This window comes from Gobius niger, assembly GCF_951799975.1.
Source record: "Gobius niger genome assembly, chromosome: 21".
Classification (NCBI taxonomy): Eukaryota; Metazoa; Chordata; class Actinopteri; order Gobiiformes; family Gobiidae; genus Gobius; species Gobius niger.
In genome coordinates this window covers 26711855-26731373 of record NC_136872.1, presented here as the reverse complement: position 1 = coordinate 26731373, position 19519 = coordinate 26711855, and the positions used below count along the sequence as shown (strand labels likewise).

Sequence of the window (19519 nt, the reverse complement as noted above, 5' to 3'; positions counted from 1 at the left end):
CTGAGGGATCTCCTCCCAGACCTGGATTAGAGCATCAGTCAGCTCCTGGACAGTCTGTGGAGCGACGTGGCGTTGATGGATGGACCGAGACATGATGTCCCAGATGTTCTATTGGATTTAAGTCTGGGGAACGGGCAGGCCAGTCCAGAACATCAATACCTTCATCATGCAGGACCTGCTGACACACTCTTGCCACATGTGGCCTGGCATTATCAGGCATCAGAAGGAACCCAGGGCCCACAGCACCAGCATATGGTCTTACAATAGGTCTGAGGATCTCATCCTGGTCCCCAATGCCGGTCAGGGAACCTCTGGCTCGCACATGGAGGGCTGTGCGGCCTCCAATGAAATGCCTCCCCAGACCATCACTGACCCACCACCAAACCGGTCATGCTGGATGATGTTGCAGCAGCAGAACGTTCTCCAGGGCGTCTCCAGACTCTGTCACGTCTGTCACATGTGCTCAGGGTGAACCTGCTCTCATCCGTGAAGAGCACAGGGCACCATTGTCCAATCTGCCAATCGCTGTGTTCTCGGGCAAATGCCAATCGGGCTGCACGGTGTTGGGCAGTAAGCACCGGCCCAACGCCCTCATACCCCCCTCATGCTCCCCTCATACCCCCCTCATGCCCCCCTCATACTCCCCTCATGCCCCCCTCATGCCCCCCTCATGCCCCCCTCATGCCACCCTCATGCCACCCTCATGCCACCCTCACACCCCCCTCATGCCCCCCTCATGCCACCCTCATACCACCCTCAAACCCCCCTCATGGAGTCGGTTTCTGACCGTTTTATCCACTTTTCCTTCTGATCTCAGTGTCAGTGATCCTCAGCCTGTGCCTTAAGGGTTAAGTGTGTGGCTGTGGTGACAGAGGGCGGGGCTTGTCCTCAGGTAAAGAGCAGGTGTTTCCGCCGCAGTGTCACAAATGTGCGGCTGAAGGGGAGATGACGGGACGGTCCTGTAATCTCCAAACCGAGCAGAAACCAGGGAGAGTCGGACAGAGGAGACGCTTCAGAGCCCACACTCAGGTGAGGCTTTGGAATCAGACAGAGCTACAGTTTACAGACTCATCACTGCATCATATACACAATAACATACACCAGAGCACATTTGGTGTTTGGCCTTAAGTCAAGGTTCATTGAGTCATAATGAGTGCATTATTAGAGCTGTATCAGTGTAATGTGTGTAAATGCTTCTTATAAACAGAGCAAATATGTGTTAACGTCAGTTAAAGGAGTGCCGTGAGGAAAGCAGTCGAGCTGAGCCGCTCCCACTGTTTCCTGTTCGTCCAGTCCCAGGTAAAAATAAACACAGTGTTCACTTGAATGAATTTGGCAAGACAAGGGTTAATGGAGGGTGAAAACCGGTAGAATCAACAAGACTAACTTTACTTTAACCCATGAAGATAAGTCACAATCACACACTGAGGTGACCCAGCAGAAATCAGGGGCGGCCTTAGACACACCACTGCTGATCCTACCAGTTATTAACCTTAATCTTTGTCTGACTCAGCCCCAGGCCAAGACTCTGAGGAAATGGCAGAAAGAAAAGAAAAGTTCTCCTGCCCTCAGCCTCCAGAGGGCAGCACTGAGCTGCAGCTCTATGGTACAAAGTGAGTTCAGTCGTTTCTTTTTTACCTTACTGTGTGTTTTAAAATCTGAAAAAGGCAGAAACAAATCTCTTAAATGGCTTTTTATCCACTCACAGATCTACAGCTTCAGCCTCCAATCTGTCCATGAAGAGTGACAGGTCTAAAGGTGGATGGATTGACTTCAGTCCTGAACCTGCTCCTCCAGACTCAGGGTAAGAAATAAACCTAATGTGGAGTCTCCACAGCTAAGACAGAAGTGGTCAAAGCACTGAATTGTATTCATTAAGACAAATGTTCTAGGACAAACAATATATAACTTTATTTATATAGCTTATTTCAATAACTCAGTGTCTAAAGAATGTAGAACCTCTTGGCCGTCACACAAATGTGATGTTAAAGACGTGCTCAGTGCTGTGTGTTTGTGTCACAGAGAAACAGAGTCAGAGCAGGACGCCTGGCCTCAGTGTGGAGACACAGGCAACAGTCCTGATCAGGGGGTTCAAGGCCCTGCACCAGGTGAGTCTGCTCAGTCTGAGACTCATCAACTACAGCAGGGAATAAGAGACCTGTTCATCAACATTAACAGGTGTCTCCTCCTCTGTGTCCAGGTGAATGTCTCCACAAGGTTCTGAAGGACCATAAGCAGCGCCTGAGCAGCAGATGTGAGAGTGTGACAGAGGGAAGTGAAGAATCAGGAGATAGAACTCTTCTGAACAGCATCTTCACTGAGCTGTACATCACAGAGGGCCTCAGTGAAGAGGCCAGAGCCCAACCTGAGGAGAGGAGTCTGGAGACACAGTCCAAGAAGAAGGAGGTCCAGGAGATCACCATCAGGTGCCAGGACATCTTTAAAGCTCTGCCCCCTGAGCAGCAGCAGGGGGCGCTGCAGCAGGGCTCCATCAGAGCCGTGCTGACTGTGGGCGTGGCTGGAGTGGGGAAGACCTTCTCAGTCCTGAAGTTCTGTCTGGACTGGGCCCAGGGCTCAGAGAACCAGGAGCTGCAGCTGGTGGTGCCACTGTCCTTCAGAGAGATGAACCTGGTCAGAAGGGGGCGCTACAGTCTGATGGAGCTGATCCAAGTGTTCCATCCAGCGCTGGATCCACAGGTCACTCTCATTTAGAGAAAGCTTTACCTTTCACATCATATATTTCAAAGTCTCAAACACTTTTGAAATGACTCCTGGCTCTCAGGGCGTTTGTTAGTTCAGTCTGTGTTCACATTCACTGTAAACCCTGCAGTCCCTCACACTGGAGCTCCACCACTCACTGGTTTAAAGTGAGGGTTGAAGGAAAGTGGTGTAAAGTCATGGATGTTAAATGTTGTGTTTCTCTGCCCCACAGACGCTCACAGCCCACACTCTGTCCGTCTGTAAACTCCTGTTCATCTTTGACGGCCTCGACGAGAGCAGACTGTCTCTGGACTTCAGCTGTGAGCTCATCTCTGAGGTCACACAGAGGTCAGAGGTGGGCGTACTGTTGGTGAACCTCATCAGAGGCGCTCTGCTTCCTCACGCCCTTATATGGATCACCTCCCGCCCAGCGGCGGCCCATCAGATCCCAGCGCGGCGGGTGCACAGGGTCACGGAGGTCAGGGGCTTCACCACTGACCCACAGAAGGAGCAGTACTTCAGGAAGAGGTTCTCAGATGAAGAGCAGCTTCAAACAGTCCTGTCCCACCTCAGAACCTCCCGCAGCCTCCACAACATGAGCCAGATCCCAGTCTTCTGCTGGATCACCTCCACAGTCCTGGACCACGTGTTGAGAAGCCATCAGAGCGGACCACTGCCCCAGACCCTCACAGACATGTACGCACACTTCCTGTTGGTGCAGACGCACAGGAAGAGGAAGTACAAACAGACACAAACAGAGGTCAGGTCTGAGACCTGGGGGCTGACAGAGGCCGACACAGAGCTGCTCCTGAAGCTGGGGAGACTGGCCTTTGAGCATCTGCAGACAGGAAACATCATGTTCTACCAAGAAGACCTGGAGCAGGTGGGTCTGGACCTGAGCGAGGCCTCGGTCTACTCCGGACTCTGCACTCAGATCTTCAAACGAGAGAGTGTCTTCAACCAGTCAGTCTACTGCTTCATCCACCTGAGTGTGCAGGAGTTTCTGGCAGCCGTTTACCTTCACCACTGCTTAGAGAACAACCAGGAGGTGGTCAGGGAGTTTCTTTATGGAAGTGAAGGAACCGTCTCAGGGTTAAGTCCAGATCAGTTCCTCAGAAAATCTGTAGAAAAGTCCCTGCAGAGTCCAAACGGCCACCTGGACCTGTTTGTGCGGTTCCTTCATGGCCTCAGTCTGGAGTCCAACCACAGACTTTTAGGAGCTCTGCTGAGTCCAATCGACCAATCAGAAATCACAGAAGTCATTAAAAACCTTAAAGAGATGAACACAGAGAAAGTCTCTCCCGACAGAAGCATCAACATCTTCCACTGTCTGATGGAGCTGAAGGACCAGTCTGTGCAGCAGCAGATCCAGGACTTCCTGAAGTCTGGAGGTGGATCTAAGGAGAAACTGTCTGAGATCCAGTGCTCGGCTCTGGCCTACATGCTGCAGATATCAGAGCAGGTCCTGGAGGAGCTGGACCTAAGGAAGTACAACACGTTTCTCCAGGGTAAACTGAGACTGATCCCAGCGGTGAGGAACTGCAGGAAGGCTGTGTGAGTCCTCAGTCACAGACAGAAGCTTCACAGACCTGTTAGAATCACTCACATGTCGCTCTAACATCTGTTACAGGTTTGAGGACTGTGGACTCTCAGATCTTCACTGTGAAGTGGTGGCGTCAGCGCTGAGCTCCAGCCCCTCCCATCTCAGAGACTTGAATCTGAGTGAAAATAAACTGAGTGACTCCTCAGTGTCTGTGCTGTGTGCAGGTCTGAAGAGTCCTCACTGTCAGGTCTCCTCTCTCAGGTCAGTGTCAGGTCTGTGACGGCTCTCGCTCGTCCATCCTCCACTCTTCTCATCCTTTAATCACTGAGTGATGTGATGTAACCGTTCTCTGAGAGTGAAGTAAAGTGTAGGAGATCATGTCTGAAAAACTACAGCATTTACCCCGACCTCTGAGTCCTGCTCCAAACCAGAGTCTCAGATGTTCAGCTGTAGCTACAGAAACTCCTCTGACTTTACTCTGGACTTAATCACTTCATTTATTCTTTATTCAGATTGTATCGCTGTGGTTTGTCAGAGATCAGCTGTTCCTCTCTGGCCTCAGCTCTGAAGTCCAACCCCTCACATCTCACTGAGCTGGAGCTGAGTGGTAACTACAGACTGTTTGACTCAGGAGTGTCTCATCTGTGTGGTTTTCTTCAAGGGTCTGACTGTCGCCTGCAGATTCTCAGGTCAGTTCACTGTCTGTGTGTCAGGACTCATGACAAAAATAATTAATTTCCAGAAGAATAAAAACTTAGAAGTTTTATCCATAGACTTTTAGAAAATATCAACACATTGAGTGCCAAAAAGAAAAAAACGTGTTTTTGCATTTTTTAATTAAAAAAACGAGACAGTCTTAGCCTGGCCTGAGTCACACTGATCCTCATGTTCACAGATTCATGGGGGAAACAGTCTGGAATCGTGTGATTTGAATTGAATCTCGCTGACTCCGGCAAAACCAAGATGAGCCAATCATAGCGCGGGAGCTCTGTGTGTCGTCTTCTGTGCTAGGATTTACCATCAAACTCCTCCGGCCGTGACCAAAACAGTCACGATGGCGACACAACAGTTCATCGTGTGTTTTCAAAGCCCCGCCCAGCGAATCACAGACCGTTAACTGTTTCCACCATCTGAGAGCTGAGAGTCTCAGCTTTCAAACGAGTCCATAACTATAACACAGAATACACTGTGATGCTACAAATATCATGAAAAATGGTCTGGATTGTTGGCACTCAATGTGTTAAATGTCATTTTAAAAATAATTACGAAATAAATGAAATATTTTCATCTATTTATGCTTTTTATCTTTTGTATATCGTTCAAACCATATTTAGAGAGTTTTAGAAAATAATTAGACTTTGTGGAAAAGTTTGTTGTTTCAAAAACTCTTCACTTTAAATGCATGACTTTTATTATTCAAGATGTGTCTTTGTGTTTGTTTAATCTGTTTTATCTCTGGACTTTAAGAACTTTATTTATTTATGTATTTATTTTATTCAGATTGAGGAACTGTGGTTTGTCAGAGATCAGCTGTTCCTCTCTGGCCTCAGCTCTGAAGTCCAACCCCTCACATCTCACTGAGCTGGAGCTGTGGAATAACGTTCTGAGTGACTCAGACGTGAAGGAGCTACTGGTCCTCAAACAGAGCCCTGACTGTCGACTGGAGAGACTGAAGTGAGTCCAGACTTTATCAGACTGTTCTGAACCTGGAACATTTTCTATTTTCTAAAAACACTGAGGCTGTTGGAGTTTGTTTTAAAGAGTTTTTTAATCTTAAATCCATTCTATCATTAAAGGTTATTTATGAAGATCAAGTGTTAACCATGTTATTACGTTATATCCTTATGAAAAACAGACCTGGAGTGAGTTTAGTTTCAATAATCATCATATTCAGTTTATCTCCGTCTTCCTCAGTCACACCAGCCCACACTCCGACACACGGGAGATTTAACTGTTTTAAAGACTTTATTATTTTTCATTGTCTTTCTATATTAATTATTGTGAATAATAAGTTGTAATAAATAATTCCTGATTTCTGTTTCTCCACAGGTGGGATTGAGACTAATATGTTCAGCTCCAGATCAGACGCCTCAGTCTGAGTCCAGGAGAATAAACAGAAGGATCCAGGATCACGGCTCAGAGGAACAGGTCTGAGCTCCATCAAGAACCTGGAGACAAAGAGAAGAAAGTGAAGTCCTTCAGACTCTCCAGGCGTCTGATCCTGGAGCTTTGATCTGTTTGACTTATTGATGTTATTACATTGATCTGATATTATGATCTGATGAAGAACAGTTTTTTCAGATCAGATGGAAACTCTCTGAAGAAGCACAGTCTGACCTTCAGTCTTGTTGTAAACTTTGTCCCTTGAGTGAAATAAAGTGCTTCATGACTTCAGACGACGTCCTGGTGTCGTTTCATCATAAATGTTTCCATCATCTTGTTCCTTCGATGTTGTTGCATCGTGGCCGAAATAACTTTGCTCAACATCTCAAAGTTTAGTTAAATCTTTACTGGGCTTTTTGCACAACATATGAACTGTGCAGCACATTGTATATCTTCTTCTACCTTGTCTAGCTCTGAACATAGCTTACAGCAGGTAACATAAGGCTAGTTTGCCCTCTACTGGTTAAACCTTACAAAAACATTCAGTATACCACATCTCCCCCACCTTTAAGCAAAAGGTAATTCAAAGAAATGCGTATAGGGCAGACATTAAAATAATAAACCAAAAATGACTTAGTCCAAACTAAGCTGTACATAAGTCTGGTACTTCAATGAACAAAGTCTTTCAGATGGAGAGGCGTACGTCTCTCTCTAGTAGAACGTCTCATTTCTGGCTCAGCAGGTAAAACATTTGTCACCTGAATATCTGGGGCAGGTGGTTTCTCTGACACTTTCTCTGCACTAGAACTCGGCTCTAACATGTGTGGTTTGTTTAACTCAGGTAGTGTAACAACACGAGGAGCAGTGTCTGGAAACAACACTAAGCTTTTCTCTTTTTCAACATTTAACACGGGATCGGGCGATCTGGCTCTGACCTGATCTACCTGCCTCTTCACAACTTGACCAGCACCAACACTAACTGTGTAGGACAGGGGTCCTGAAGAATCTTGGATAACACCAGGAATCCATTTTGGTCCATAGGAATAGTTCCTGATGAGAACATCATCTCCAGATGTGAATCCTCTCTCTTTACAGCGTGTGTCATGTGTCTCTTTCTGTTTCTGCTGTTTTTGTTGTACTCTGGTTTTCACGTCCGGAACAACCAAATCCAGGGCAGGTCTTAGTCTGCGTGACATCATGAGTTCTGCGGGACAAACCTGCTGTTGCGTGAGGTGTAATCCTGTAGCTAAACAAGAATCTTGACAACCTTGTTTGTATTGTCCCTTCTTTCATCTTCTTCATCCCCTCTTTGAAAGTTTGAACTGCTCTCTCTGCAAGTCCATTTGAGGATGGGTGAAATGGGGCGGATCCCACGTGATTGATGCCATTTTGCTTCATGAATGCTTCAAACTCTGCACTTGTGAAGCAAGTCCCATTGTCTGATACCAGCATGTTTGGTATTCCAAAAATACTGACGCTTTGTCTGAGTTTTTCAATAGTGACTTGGGAGGTGCTTGTTTTTGTTGGGTTCACATCCAGCCACTTTGAATGAGCATCCACGATCACGAGAAACATTTCTCCTTGGAACGGTCCAGCGTTGTCCACATGAATCCTTGACCACGGTGACTCCGGCCATTCCCACGGATGTAAAGGTGCAGAGGCAGGTGCTTTCTGATGTGCCTGACATTCATGACATGCCTGAACAGTTTTCTCTATCTCTTGATCCATACCTGGCCACCACATGTATGATCTGGCCAGTCCTTTCATTTTAGTCATTCCTGTGTGAGTTTGGTGCAGCACTTTGAGCATCCCCTCTCTTCCTTTAGTCGGGATTACCACACGAGCTCCCAGAGAACACAGCCATCTCTTACGCTGAGCTTTCTCTGGTTCAAAGGCTTCAGGTTTGGATCAGTTTCTGCAGGCCATCCTTTCAGGATGTATCCATGTACTTGTGATAACACGGTGTCTTTCGCAGTCCAGCTTTTTATCTGATTTGCTTTTATCAATGTCTCATCCAAAATGTCCATCATCAGCACCAGTGTTCATTTTGAAAACATATTTTAATTTAGTTTTAGTTTTAGTCTTTTGACGAAAATGTAATTCGATTTTAGTCTAGTTTTAGTCAAAAAAAATATCTTCAATTTTAGTCTAGTTTTAGTCGACTAAAAATTGCAAGTAAATTGAATCGACTAAATGTAAGACTGATTTAGTGGACTTATATTGATAATATTCATTATAATCATATTTAATGTTGTTCCTCCACTTCATGGAGCTGCTCCACATGAACAAAGCTCAGAGCTGATCCTTTAAACATGATCTGAGGCTCTTTCAGACGCTCAATACAAGTTTGGATGATTTTAGTCTCTCCTTTTCATTTTTATTTAGTCTTATTTTAGTCGACTCAAATATCTGGACATTTTAGTCACAGTTTTAGTCTCATGAGAAACTTTTAATTTAGTTTTAGTCCAATTTTAATCGTCAAAAATATCACTTTGACTAAAATTAAGACTAACTATTTTAGTCGACGAAATCAACACTGATCAGCACCTGCTCAGTCCTTTCCTCTTTCTTTAATTTGAGCGGAACTGACAGTCTGCTTAAAGGTCAGCTCAAACTACACGACTTTTAAGCCCGATTTCACTCTAATTCTCAGTCGTGTCGAGTCTAATCGAGTCACGTCGAAGGCAGTCACAGAGTCGGGTCGTGTAGTGTGGACCCCCCATTCTATATAAAATCGTTTACGACTAGAAAAGTCGTGTAGTTTGTGCTGACCTTAAATCACAACAGCGTTTCACTGATCTGTCGTGAAGCACCGGGGACATGGTGGTAATAAATCCGACCTGAGGCGAGACGCTGCAGGGAAAACACGGGTTTGTTTGGATGTTTGGGATCCACGTGTGGCAGGAAAGGCCGTGACCGAGACGACGCTGTTTTCCATTTCAGTCAAAGTCATGTTTTTGCCAAAGACGAGACTAAAATCATCCAAACTTCACAGACAGTTTGAAAAAGTCTCACTTAAATTCTCTGCTAAAGGAGCAGCTCTGGAGACACTACAGGTAAAATTACATTTTTTCAGTTTTCAGGTTTTGGGACAAATCTGTCTCTGAACATACAAGCTTTCACCCGGAAACAGAAAATATACCAAATCTTCACAGTGACATGTTTAAATATTGCGCTGATTCAATGTTCCCCCATAGACTTATATGGGAGAACACAATTTCAAGGGCCTTTTTCTCCAAACACATTTTTCTGTCATTGTGGCGACACTATGTCCACGTCAGTCGGACCTAAAGACGTCACATTTTCCAGCCTTGGACTGAACAATATTTGGAAGATTTTTTCAGAGGGACTTTTTATTATCTAATCCCTTAAGCCCCATTTATTGAGTTTAATGTCAAAAAATATTTGTATTTTAAAACTAAACAAGAAATCCGAAATCCCCTCTGAGAAAGTCTTGGTGACTCATTTATCAATAAAATGACATTTGAATGTAGCTCTATCCATTATTCAGATTTCGTCGCTGAAAAGATGTGAAATTTGGGGCATTTTTAGGCATAAAACACCTTGTTCTTATATGAAAAGATAAAATGACAGAAAACTTCTTTATTCTTTATTCTTTATTAGGATCCCCATTAGCGCCACAAGTGGTTGCTCGTCTTCCTGGGGTCCTGACACAATATAAAATTACAGAACAGTTAAAATAGAATCCATGAATGTTTCACATTTCATATAATCACGCAGCCTCATAGGACACATATAACACACGGTGACTCTGCTCACATGTACTGAGCTCATTCACCTTTTACTTTCAGCTTAAAGTGTGGTTTACTCTTAGTATTTCTGATGTTAAAAGAAAAGGAGTTCCAGGCGTTTGCTCCTCTGTACATAACGGTTCTTCTCATTGAGTCACTTTCGGGTCTGGGAACAACCACAGAGTTTGTCGTCACTTGATGAGTCACGAACCTGTGACCAAACCCGCTGAATAAGAGTTTGTTGAACCAAAAACTGGGCTGTTTGTCCATCAGAACTTTGTGCATGACCATGAGGAGACTGGCCTGTAGTTTGGTCTCCTGAGCATCTCACGGACATTAGTGTGGAAAGGACAGTGAAGCACGACTGGAGCTGCTCTGTTCTGAGCCATTTGAAGTCTCTGAAGATGCTTTTGTGGAGCATTGGACCACACTATAGGGCAGTGATGTAGGTGAGACAATACTATGCTTTGGACGACAGTTTTCACAACAGCAATGTATTGTTTTCTCACATTTATGCCAGTGATCGACAGCAAAAGCTTCACATTGATGTCTGTGAATTTAACCTTTTTCCCTTTTCACCTGCAGTGTCTCGGATTATAATAAAAATCACCAATGACCAAATCAGTTTTACATTTAGTCGACTTTTCTTTTGACTGAAACTAAACTGAAATATTTGTAACACACATTTAAACCCGGCTCTCTCCATTATTCACATTTCACTGCAGAAAACACTGGCGATTTTTACACCGGAAACCCCTCATGTTTACCATAGAAAAGGTGAAATCATCGACTGGACTGGGTTTAAGTGAAGGTTTACTTTTAGTCACAGAAGCTCAGTCTGAGCCAGGAGGAGGGAAGTTTACAGCATCGCTCACGTCCAGTCCATGATTCTTCTACAATGGATGTTCCCTGGATGAACGAGAGCCTCCACAAACGACATTTCCAACACATTTGTTCTCATGTTCACGTCGGTCTCCACAGCAGGAGTTTGTAATTGATATATATTCACCTGGACACGCCCCTCAGCTCCACAGTGCTGTGTTTCAAACTGATCTCTCTCTCTTCTCTCGCCTTACTTGACACATTGTGCTGAAATTTGGGGTAATAATTATAAAACTACTTTACAACCGATATTCATCCTTCAAAAAAGAGCCATAAGAACAATGTATAACGCTGGTGACCGAGACCAATCCACTGTTTATTAAAGCCAAGATTCTGAAACTTCAAGACATGATCACTTTTAAAACTGCTCAGTTAATGCACAAAGCTGAAAATAAGCAGCGACCTCTAAAAACTCAGCAGTTGATTTTCTGAAAGAGAAGGAAAATATCATTTAAGGGGCTTGGATCACTTTAAACCTGCCCATGCCCGGACATCCAGAAACAGTTTGTGTGTGTCCGTTTGTGGTCCTAAAATATGGAATAAATGACACGCAGACCTCAAACCATGCCCCAATATCAGACAGTTTAAACATCAATACAAAGAATGGATTTTCTCTAAGTATCGGAAGAAAATCTCTGACTTTTCATGCTCAGCTGTTGTAAACCTGATGTTGATGGTAGGGAGTATTCACACTGTATATGACAACTTGATTTAGATCACAGAGCTCAGATTATTGTTTTAAGGAAGCCTAAAAAGTAAATAGGAAAAGAGACTGACAGTACTTAAAAGGGGCGGGACTAAATAAGTGTTTACTTCCCCCCCACTCCTTTCCGGACAGCCTCATTTCAAACGTGCAAAAGGTAAAATAGTTTGTACTAAGACGTAAATGTGTTGAGCTGCACGTCTGAAACTGAGCTCATCTGCCACGATCATGGCAGGTTGTGTTTTGAGTTCGTATGAGTTTGTGTTTTTATGTTTTGTTCATGGTCCGGATAAAATCTTACAACACTTACAATACAATCTCTCCTTAATGTGGCTTTAATGGACATTTGTGTGTCAGTGTTTGCGTCGTATTATCAGCGCGTCAGTGTTTGCTCTGAGTCCTAAACATCTGTCACATTTCTCTTGTATTCCTGAGCCCTGTGTCATGGATGAGAATAAAAGTGAGGATAAAAGTCTGGCTCTCACGGCCTCGGCTCCGGCTTTTACTTTCACACTTAAACCTTTACTGATAAAACCACACAAATAAACATGTCACATTTCAGAGACGGTTTAACCCTCTGTGGAATCAAACCCTTATGGCTCTGACACAGTGAAACCTCTCGACTCCCACCTGAACGGATCCCGTTTCATCCAGGCTTTCAAAAGGCTTTACCCCAATCGAAAAGCTTCTGGGGAAAAAAGCACCAAAACAGCCACAAAAAATGAGAAGAAAACAAGGATGTAAACGCAACAAAAAAGTGACAAAAATGTGACAAAAATGTGACAAAAATGTGACAAAAATGTGACAAAAACTCAACCAAAAAGTGACAAAAAATGTGACAAAATGTGACAAAAACTCAACAAAAAAGTGACAAAAATGTGACAAAAATGTGACAAAAACTCAACCAAAAAGTGACAAAAAATGTGACAAAATGTGACAAAAACTCAACCAAAAAGTGACAAAAATGTGACAAAAACTCAACAAAAAAGTGACAAAAAAGTGACAAAAATTCTAAAAAAATGTGACAAAAATGTGACAAAAATGCGACAAAAATGAGACAAAATGAGACAAAAATGAGACAAAAATGAGACAAAAATGAGACAAAAATGCGACAAAAATGAGACAAAAAGTGACAAAAATGCAACAAAAATGCAACAAAAATGCAACAAAAAAGTGACAAAAATGTGACAAAAATTAACCAAAAAGTGACAAAAATTCTACAAAAATGTGACAAAAATGCGACAAAAATGAGACAAAAATGAGACAAAAATGAGACAAAAATGAGACAAAAATGAGACAAAAACTTCACCAAAAATGACAATAACTCTAGAAAACAGCAACAACGCGAGGGGAAAAATCTCAGTTTTGTGGGTCTTAGCTTTCAAATGAGGCGTGACACTGGCCTGTTGTTCTGACGGGGCTCAGAGATTGTGTGTTTGTGTTGTGTCCTGTCTGCTGTGGTTGTGTTGTTGCATTGCACTCCCATAGTCTCCTAATTAAATCAAACAAAGTGTTATTTTCAACATCAATCAATCAATATCTCTTTATAAACGATTTTTTTTGGACCTTTAAAAACATGGTTGTTCATCCATGATGCCAAAGCACAAACAGAAATGTGAAGAAAGTGTCCGGAGTGTGAAGATGTAAATATAAATATAATCCCATTTACAAACTCTGACTCCATTATTTAGATTTCACTGCTGAAAATATTGGTGATTTTGTCCACTTTTATACATAAAATGATCCACATTTCCTTCTGATCTCAGTGTCAGTGATCCTCAGCCTGTGCCTTAAGGGTTAAGTGTGTGGCTGTGGTGACAGAGTATGTATATATGTATTTTTTTGTCTGACGTCACTTCCAGGGCTCCATAACAAACTAAGACAATTGTTTTTCTGTTTTCAAAGACAGTCTTGGTCAATCCAAAACAATAAACCTCGTACCTGGATTTCTGAGCAGGTTTGTCAACGACTAAAATAAAAATTTAAATTCAAGTCAAATTCAATTCAAACAACTTTATTCATCCCAAAGGACAATTCAAAACTGAGACAAACAAACACATTCAGTACAAACGTCATGAACTGTAAATCATCAGGACACAAGAGAATAAAGAGGATTTTATTCAACATTTCTCACAGCTTTTTCCATCCTTACGTTTCCAGAATCTGAATTGTTTTTTTGGCCTTTGTTATGATCAGGTTCAATCGTGCAACATGAAACATAAAACCTTTGCCTTAATGAAACTGAGCGTCTGAATCCTGAAACACATGTAAAGGTCAGTGGGACAAACTGGACCATCTTTGTTTATCGTTTAAACACTGATCCTGAACCTTTGCTTGTTGACTCGGCCTTAAGTCTGAAAAGCCAAAGCAAATGAATAAACTCATGATCAGAGACAAAACTAGGATAAAAACTGGGAAAACTTTGACAACTTAAATAATCATTAACTCTTTTCGACCTTTAGTTTATGATGGATGTTGTATTAGTGGATCATTAACCTGTAGCTTTGCCTGAATCAGAGTCAAAGAGCGTCTGAAGGAGCGTCAGACAGAGCAGAGTCTCCGAGTGTCCGAGTCTCCGAGTCTCCGAGTCTCCGAGTCTCCGAGTCTCCGAGTCTCCGAGTCTCCGCGTCTCCGAGTCTCCGAGTCTCCGAGTCTCCGAGTCTCCGAGTCTCCGAGTCTCACTGTTTCCTGTTCGTTCAGTCTCAGGTAAATAAACTCAGCGTTCACATGATGAGGTTTATCTCTGTGTTAAAGGCTCTGATTCTCCCCCAGGACGAGACTCGGAGGAAATGGCAGAAGGAAAAGCAAAGCCTCCAGAGGGCAGCACTGAGCCACAGCTCTGTGGGACAAAGTGAGTTTGTTTCTTATTTAACCTCCTTCAAAGACACATGTGACTAAACTCATTACTTTATGTTTCATGTTCAACTATTCCAGTTTGTGAAAGTTCCTTCACTCGTAATAAACAGAGAGTGGATCATTCACAGATCTGTAATAAAACTGTAGATAAGGCGTTGTCACGGTAACCCACTGGAACAACAGCTCTGGCGGCCATTTTGTGATGGTCATAAAACTAACCAGACTCTTCTTATTGTCGTGATTTCTCTGAACGACCTTTGATGATTCGATCTAACGCTCAGGGAAATATTGACATTTCAGATTCAAACATGAATCATCTTCTCTCCACAGAAGCAGATCCACAGCCTCAGTGTCGGCTCTGTCCATGAAGAGTGACTGGTCTAAACACTTCCCTCCAATCTTCAGTCCTGAACCTGCTCCAGACTCACGGTGAGAAACAAACCTGATGTGAAGTTTATCCACAGATAAAGCAGAGCAGAGAGTGGATCATTCACAGATCAGTGATAAACTCATGATAAGGCGTTGTCATGGTAACCCACTGGAACAACAGTTCTGGCGGCCATTTTGTGATGGTCATAAAACTAACCAGACTCTTCTTATTGTCGTGATTTCTCTGAACGGCCTTTGATGATTCGATCTAACGCTCAGGGAAATATAATATTTAAAGACTAAACAGATGAACGTGAGTGTGACGGGTCAAAGGAACAAAACATTATTAAATATGAATGTGGTAAAAATCAAAGCAGTAAAACTAGAAACAGAACAGGGTAAAACTGAGCTCCATAAAATCCCACATGTGAAAATTCTGTGTGAAAATCTGAGAATTTAGACGTCATTAAAATGAAAACATGGTTCATTTAAATGTCATTAATATGATGTTCATCAAAGTTATCGTTTGTTTTCATTCACTTGTTTAGTTTTAGCTCCTCCACTTTTCCCTCTTCAGTTTCAGGTCGTGCTGTAATATTTGTTATTTCCTGTAGATCTGAGTCTTAAACCTCAGGCCTCAGAGACACTGATGGATGAGCAGATGGATCAGTTTCCTAAATGGACCGAGACAAAGTCCAAAAGCTCAATGTGGAGACGTTTGTCACCACATTAGCACCTGCTGCTAGTTAGCTTGGTTAGCTTGGTTAGCTTAGTTAGCTTAGTTCGCTTAGTTCGCTTAGTTAGCTTGGTTAGCTTGGTTAGCTTAGTTAGCTTTGTTACCTTAGTTACCTTAGTTACCTTAGTTAGCTTAGTTACCTTAGTTAGCTTAGTTAGCTTAGTTACCTTAGTGAGGGGTACAAAGATGGCGGCGGAGTAGACAGCCGCGTTTTTGAGAGCTCTCTTCGTGACCGCAGATTTTGACGATTTAAACTTGTTTATTCCACCCGAATTAAAACGATGAGTTTGCAGCAGTTACTTAAACCAGCAACACTGCAGCCGCCGGCCTCTTCAACTTCTAAAACATCTGAAAAGCCAAAGAAAGCTGAGCATGACTATTGTGCAATGGATGTAACTCTGCAGTCAAAGCGGGAACGCGGACCAGACTCGACGCCGCCAACTCCGAGTAAGGCTTTAAAAGAAAAAAAAGCTAAGCCAAACAATGAGAGTGGAAATGCCCAAGCTTCAAATAACGATATCCTGGAAGCAATATTGGAGCTTGGGAAACGTGTGACTGGAATTGAGTCGCAGTTAGGCGACATCAAAGAACAAAACCGACAGAACACCGTTATGATCGCTAACTTAACCAAGACTGTGGAGTTCAACTCGGAAGAGCTAAACGGGATTAAAAAGAAAGTGTTGGACTTGGAGAAGGTTAACAGCCATTTACTGGAGGTAAACAAAGATTTGCAGAAGAAAGTGATGGAACAAAAACGATATAGCATGAGGCCGTGTCTCCGAGTGAGGGGACTAAAGGAGAAGAAAGAAGAAAACCTTAGAGCGACCATCATTCCCATACTGAAGAAAATTGCTCCAGAATATGCGTCAGACATGGAGCGCGCGGTGGATGTTGTTCATAGACTTGGCAAACGAGAGGACGGTCGCACCAGGCAAATTATTATCCTGTTTGCACTGAGACATGTGAAGGATGAAGTATGGCTGAAAACCAAAGACTCCCCAATATGCAATATGGAGGGGATCAGCTTCGCGGAGATGCTTCCCAAAGAGGATTTGGAGACACGAGAGCGTTTGTGGCCGCTGGTCGACCAAGCAAGAAAGGCGGGGAAGCGAGCCTTTTTCCGGGGGCCTTACGCATACATCGATGGACTTCGTGTTGAGGACAACGGATAACAGACTGCATCAGGAAGATAAAACTTAAAGAAGGATGGCGGACTTTTTTCCAACAGCCTTACGGGTACACTGATGAACGCCGTGTTGAAGACAATGGACTACAGACTTTTCAAGGTTAAAACTTTAAAGGTGGAGATTTTGTGAGCGGTTCGAGAGTTCTAACATGCTTCATTTTTTTATTTAGTAGCACAGTCAAAAGTATATATTTTTTTACCTTTTTTTGTTGGTGTTTTTTCTTCTCTTGTTCCTTTTCTTGTTAGTTCATGTTAAATGTTAAAATTTCATTTGGTTCTTTAAATGTTAGGGGCTTGAAAGAACTTGTTAAACGAAAGGCACTGTTTTTATTTTGTAAAGGGCAAAAATCTCTTTGTTTATTTTTACAAGAAACTCATTCCTCAGAAGCTGATGCATCGTTCTGGTCGAATCAATGGGGCGGAAAAATCCTCTTCAGCCATGGCTCTTCAAGATCCGGAGGAGTAGCGATCTGTTTCAACAACTTTCCTGGAGAAGTTATCACACATCGGACTGACACAGAAGGTCATTGGTTGACAGCTGTGGTGAAAATTGAAGGTTTTTTCATTATATTGTTCAACGTATATGGGTATAATAATGATAACCAAAATAAGACTATGTTAGATGATATAACAAATGTAATTTCTGAACTTAAAGGTCGATATCCTACAGATTATATTTTATGTGGAGGGGATTGGAATATGACTCCAAATGAGTGGCTTGATAGGTGGCCTGCAAGAGTTGGAAGACCCCAATATAATACTCTAATTAATAACTTTATGGCTGACAATAACATTAGTGACATTTGGAGAAAAATATACCCGGGAATAACAGGTTTTTCATGGTTTAGACCAAATGGAAGCTGTAAATCTAGGATTGATTATTGGTTGGGTACTGATGATATTATAAGTCACGTTACAAAGACAACTATGACAAATGCACCTTTATCAGATCACTGTTTCATAGAACTAGTTTTAGAACCTATAAACAAATCAACATATAGGAAAGGCTTTTGGAAATTTAATGCCAATTTATTGCATAATGAAGAATATTGTAGTAAAATTAAAGAAATAATTACTGAAATCAAAAATGATAATACAATTATTGGTCATATTAACAAATGGGAATTCATCAAATTCAAAACTAGAGAAATCAGCATTCGGTTTAGTAAAGTATTAGCCAAGAAAAATAAAGAAATGGAAAGCAAATTATTACAAGAAATACATACATGTTGTAGCAACACCAATTTAACCTCTGAAGAAAAAAGCCGACTTGTCGAATTGCAGAACAAATTAGATCAACATTATCTTGACAGAGCACATGGCGCTTTCGTCAGATCGAGAGCAAAGTGGATCGAGTCAGGGGAAAAGAATTCCTCTTATTTTTTCAATCTAGAAAAAAGCCGACAACAAAAAAATTGCATCTCTAGTCTTTTAGTAAACGGAGAGGAAAAGAAAGATTCTAAAATAATAGAAAATGAAGTCTACATGTTTTACTCCAAGTTATATTCTTCTCAATTTATGAAAGAAGACTGTAATGACCTCTTTCAAAATCTTTGCCCACTAATCCCTCAGATTGATTTGTCTTTTAAAAAGATCTGTGACTCTGAACTTAAAATCGATGAACTGGATGCAGTTCTTAAGAAAATGGCTTCAAATAAATCGGTTAATTTCTACAAACATTTTTGGGAAGATTTGAGAATTATATTATTTGAAGCACTAAAAGAATGTATAATTAGAAAAGAATTGATGACCAGCATGAAACAGGGTGTAATTACTCTGATTCCAAAGCCGGGGAAAGACAAACGGCTATTAGACAATTTAAGACCGATAACACTTTTAAACACAGATTATAAAATATTTTCAGGGTCCATTGCAAATAGACTCAAAAAAGGAATAGCAGACATAATAAGTGAGACTCAGTCAGGCTTTATAAAAGGAAGAGTTATACATAATAACATCAGACTTGTCATGGATTTATTAGATTATAGTAATTTAATTGATGATGATGGCTTTATACTCTTCCTTGATTTTTATAAGGCCTTTGACTCTGTTGAACATGAATTTATTTTAGAAACACTTCATTATTTTGGTTTTGGTGACAAATTCAAGGATATTATACAAATGCTCTATTTGGATATAAATAGCTGTGTGTCTTTGGGTCATGGAACTTGTAAAAGATTTAATATTTGTAGAGGAAAAAGGCAAGGTTGTGGAAGCTCCCCTTGTTGTTTATAATGGTTGCAGAAATTCTGTCTATTTTGATTAAGAACAGTGTGATAGAAGGTCTGAATTTGATGGGCAAACAAATAATTATAAGTCAGTTGGCTGACGACACAACTTTATTTCTTAAAAATGAGCTCCAAATTCCTATAGCACTACAAGCTATCAATATTTTCTCAAAAGCTTCCGGACTTCAGTTAAATTTAAACAAATGTGAACTATTGCCCTTAAAAGACCAATCTATGCAATCATTATACAACATAAAGGTGAAAAAAGAAGTAAAATACTTGGGTATTGTGGTGACTAAAGATAAAACGATCTCTGAAAAACAAAACATAAAAGATAATGTAGACAACTGCAAATCATTCTTAAATAGGTGGCTACAAAGAGATCTTTCTATTTTTGGCAGAATATTACTTACTAAAATGGACAGTTTATCAAGATTAATATACCCAGCTTACTCCCTACC

The 19519-nt window shown here is 41.8% G+C and overlaps 2 protein-coding genes across 2 annotated transcripts in view; both read left to right on the top strand.

Annotated features, from left to right (window-relative positions):
- The window catches only part of LOC306981091 (NACHT, LRR and PYD domains-containing protein 3-like), a gene marked incomplete at both ends in the record, with an annotated part of 491281 nt that overhangs the window by 272240 nt on the left and 199522 nt on the right, over positions 1–19519 (top strand). The window lies entirely within an intron of this gene.
- LOC306980681 (protein NLRC3-like) lies at positions 946–6302 on the top strand (the record flags this gene model as incomplete). The annotated part of the gene is made up of 6 exons (XM_079580110.1): positions 946–1029; positions 1514–1613; positions 2201–2697; positions 2933–4254; positions 4331–4504; positions 6293–6302. 6 exons carry the CDS (start codon positions 946–948, stop codon positions 6300–6302), a joined length of 2187 nt encoding a protein of 728 aa, XP_079436236.1.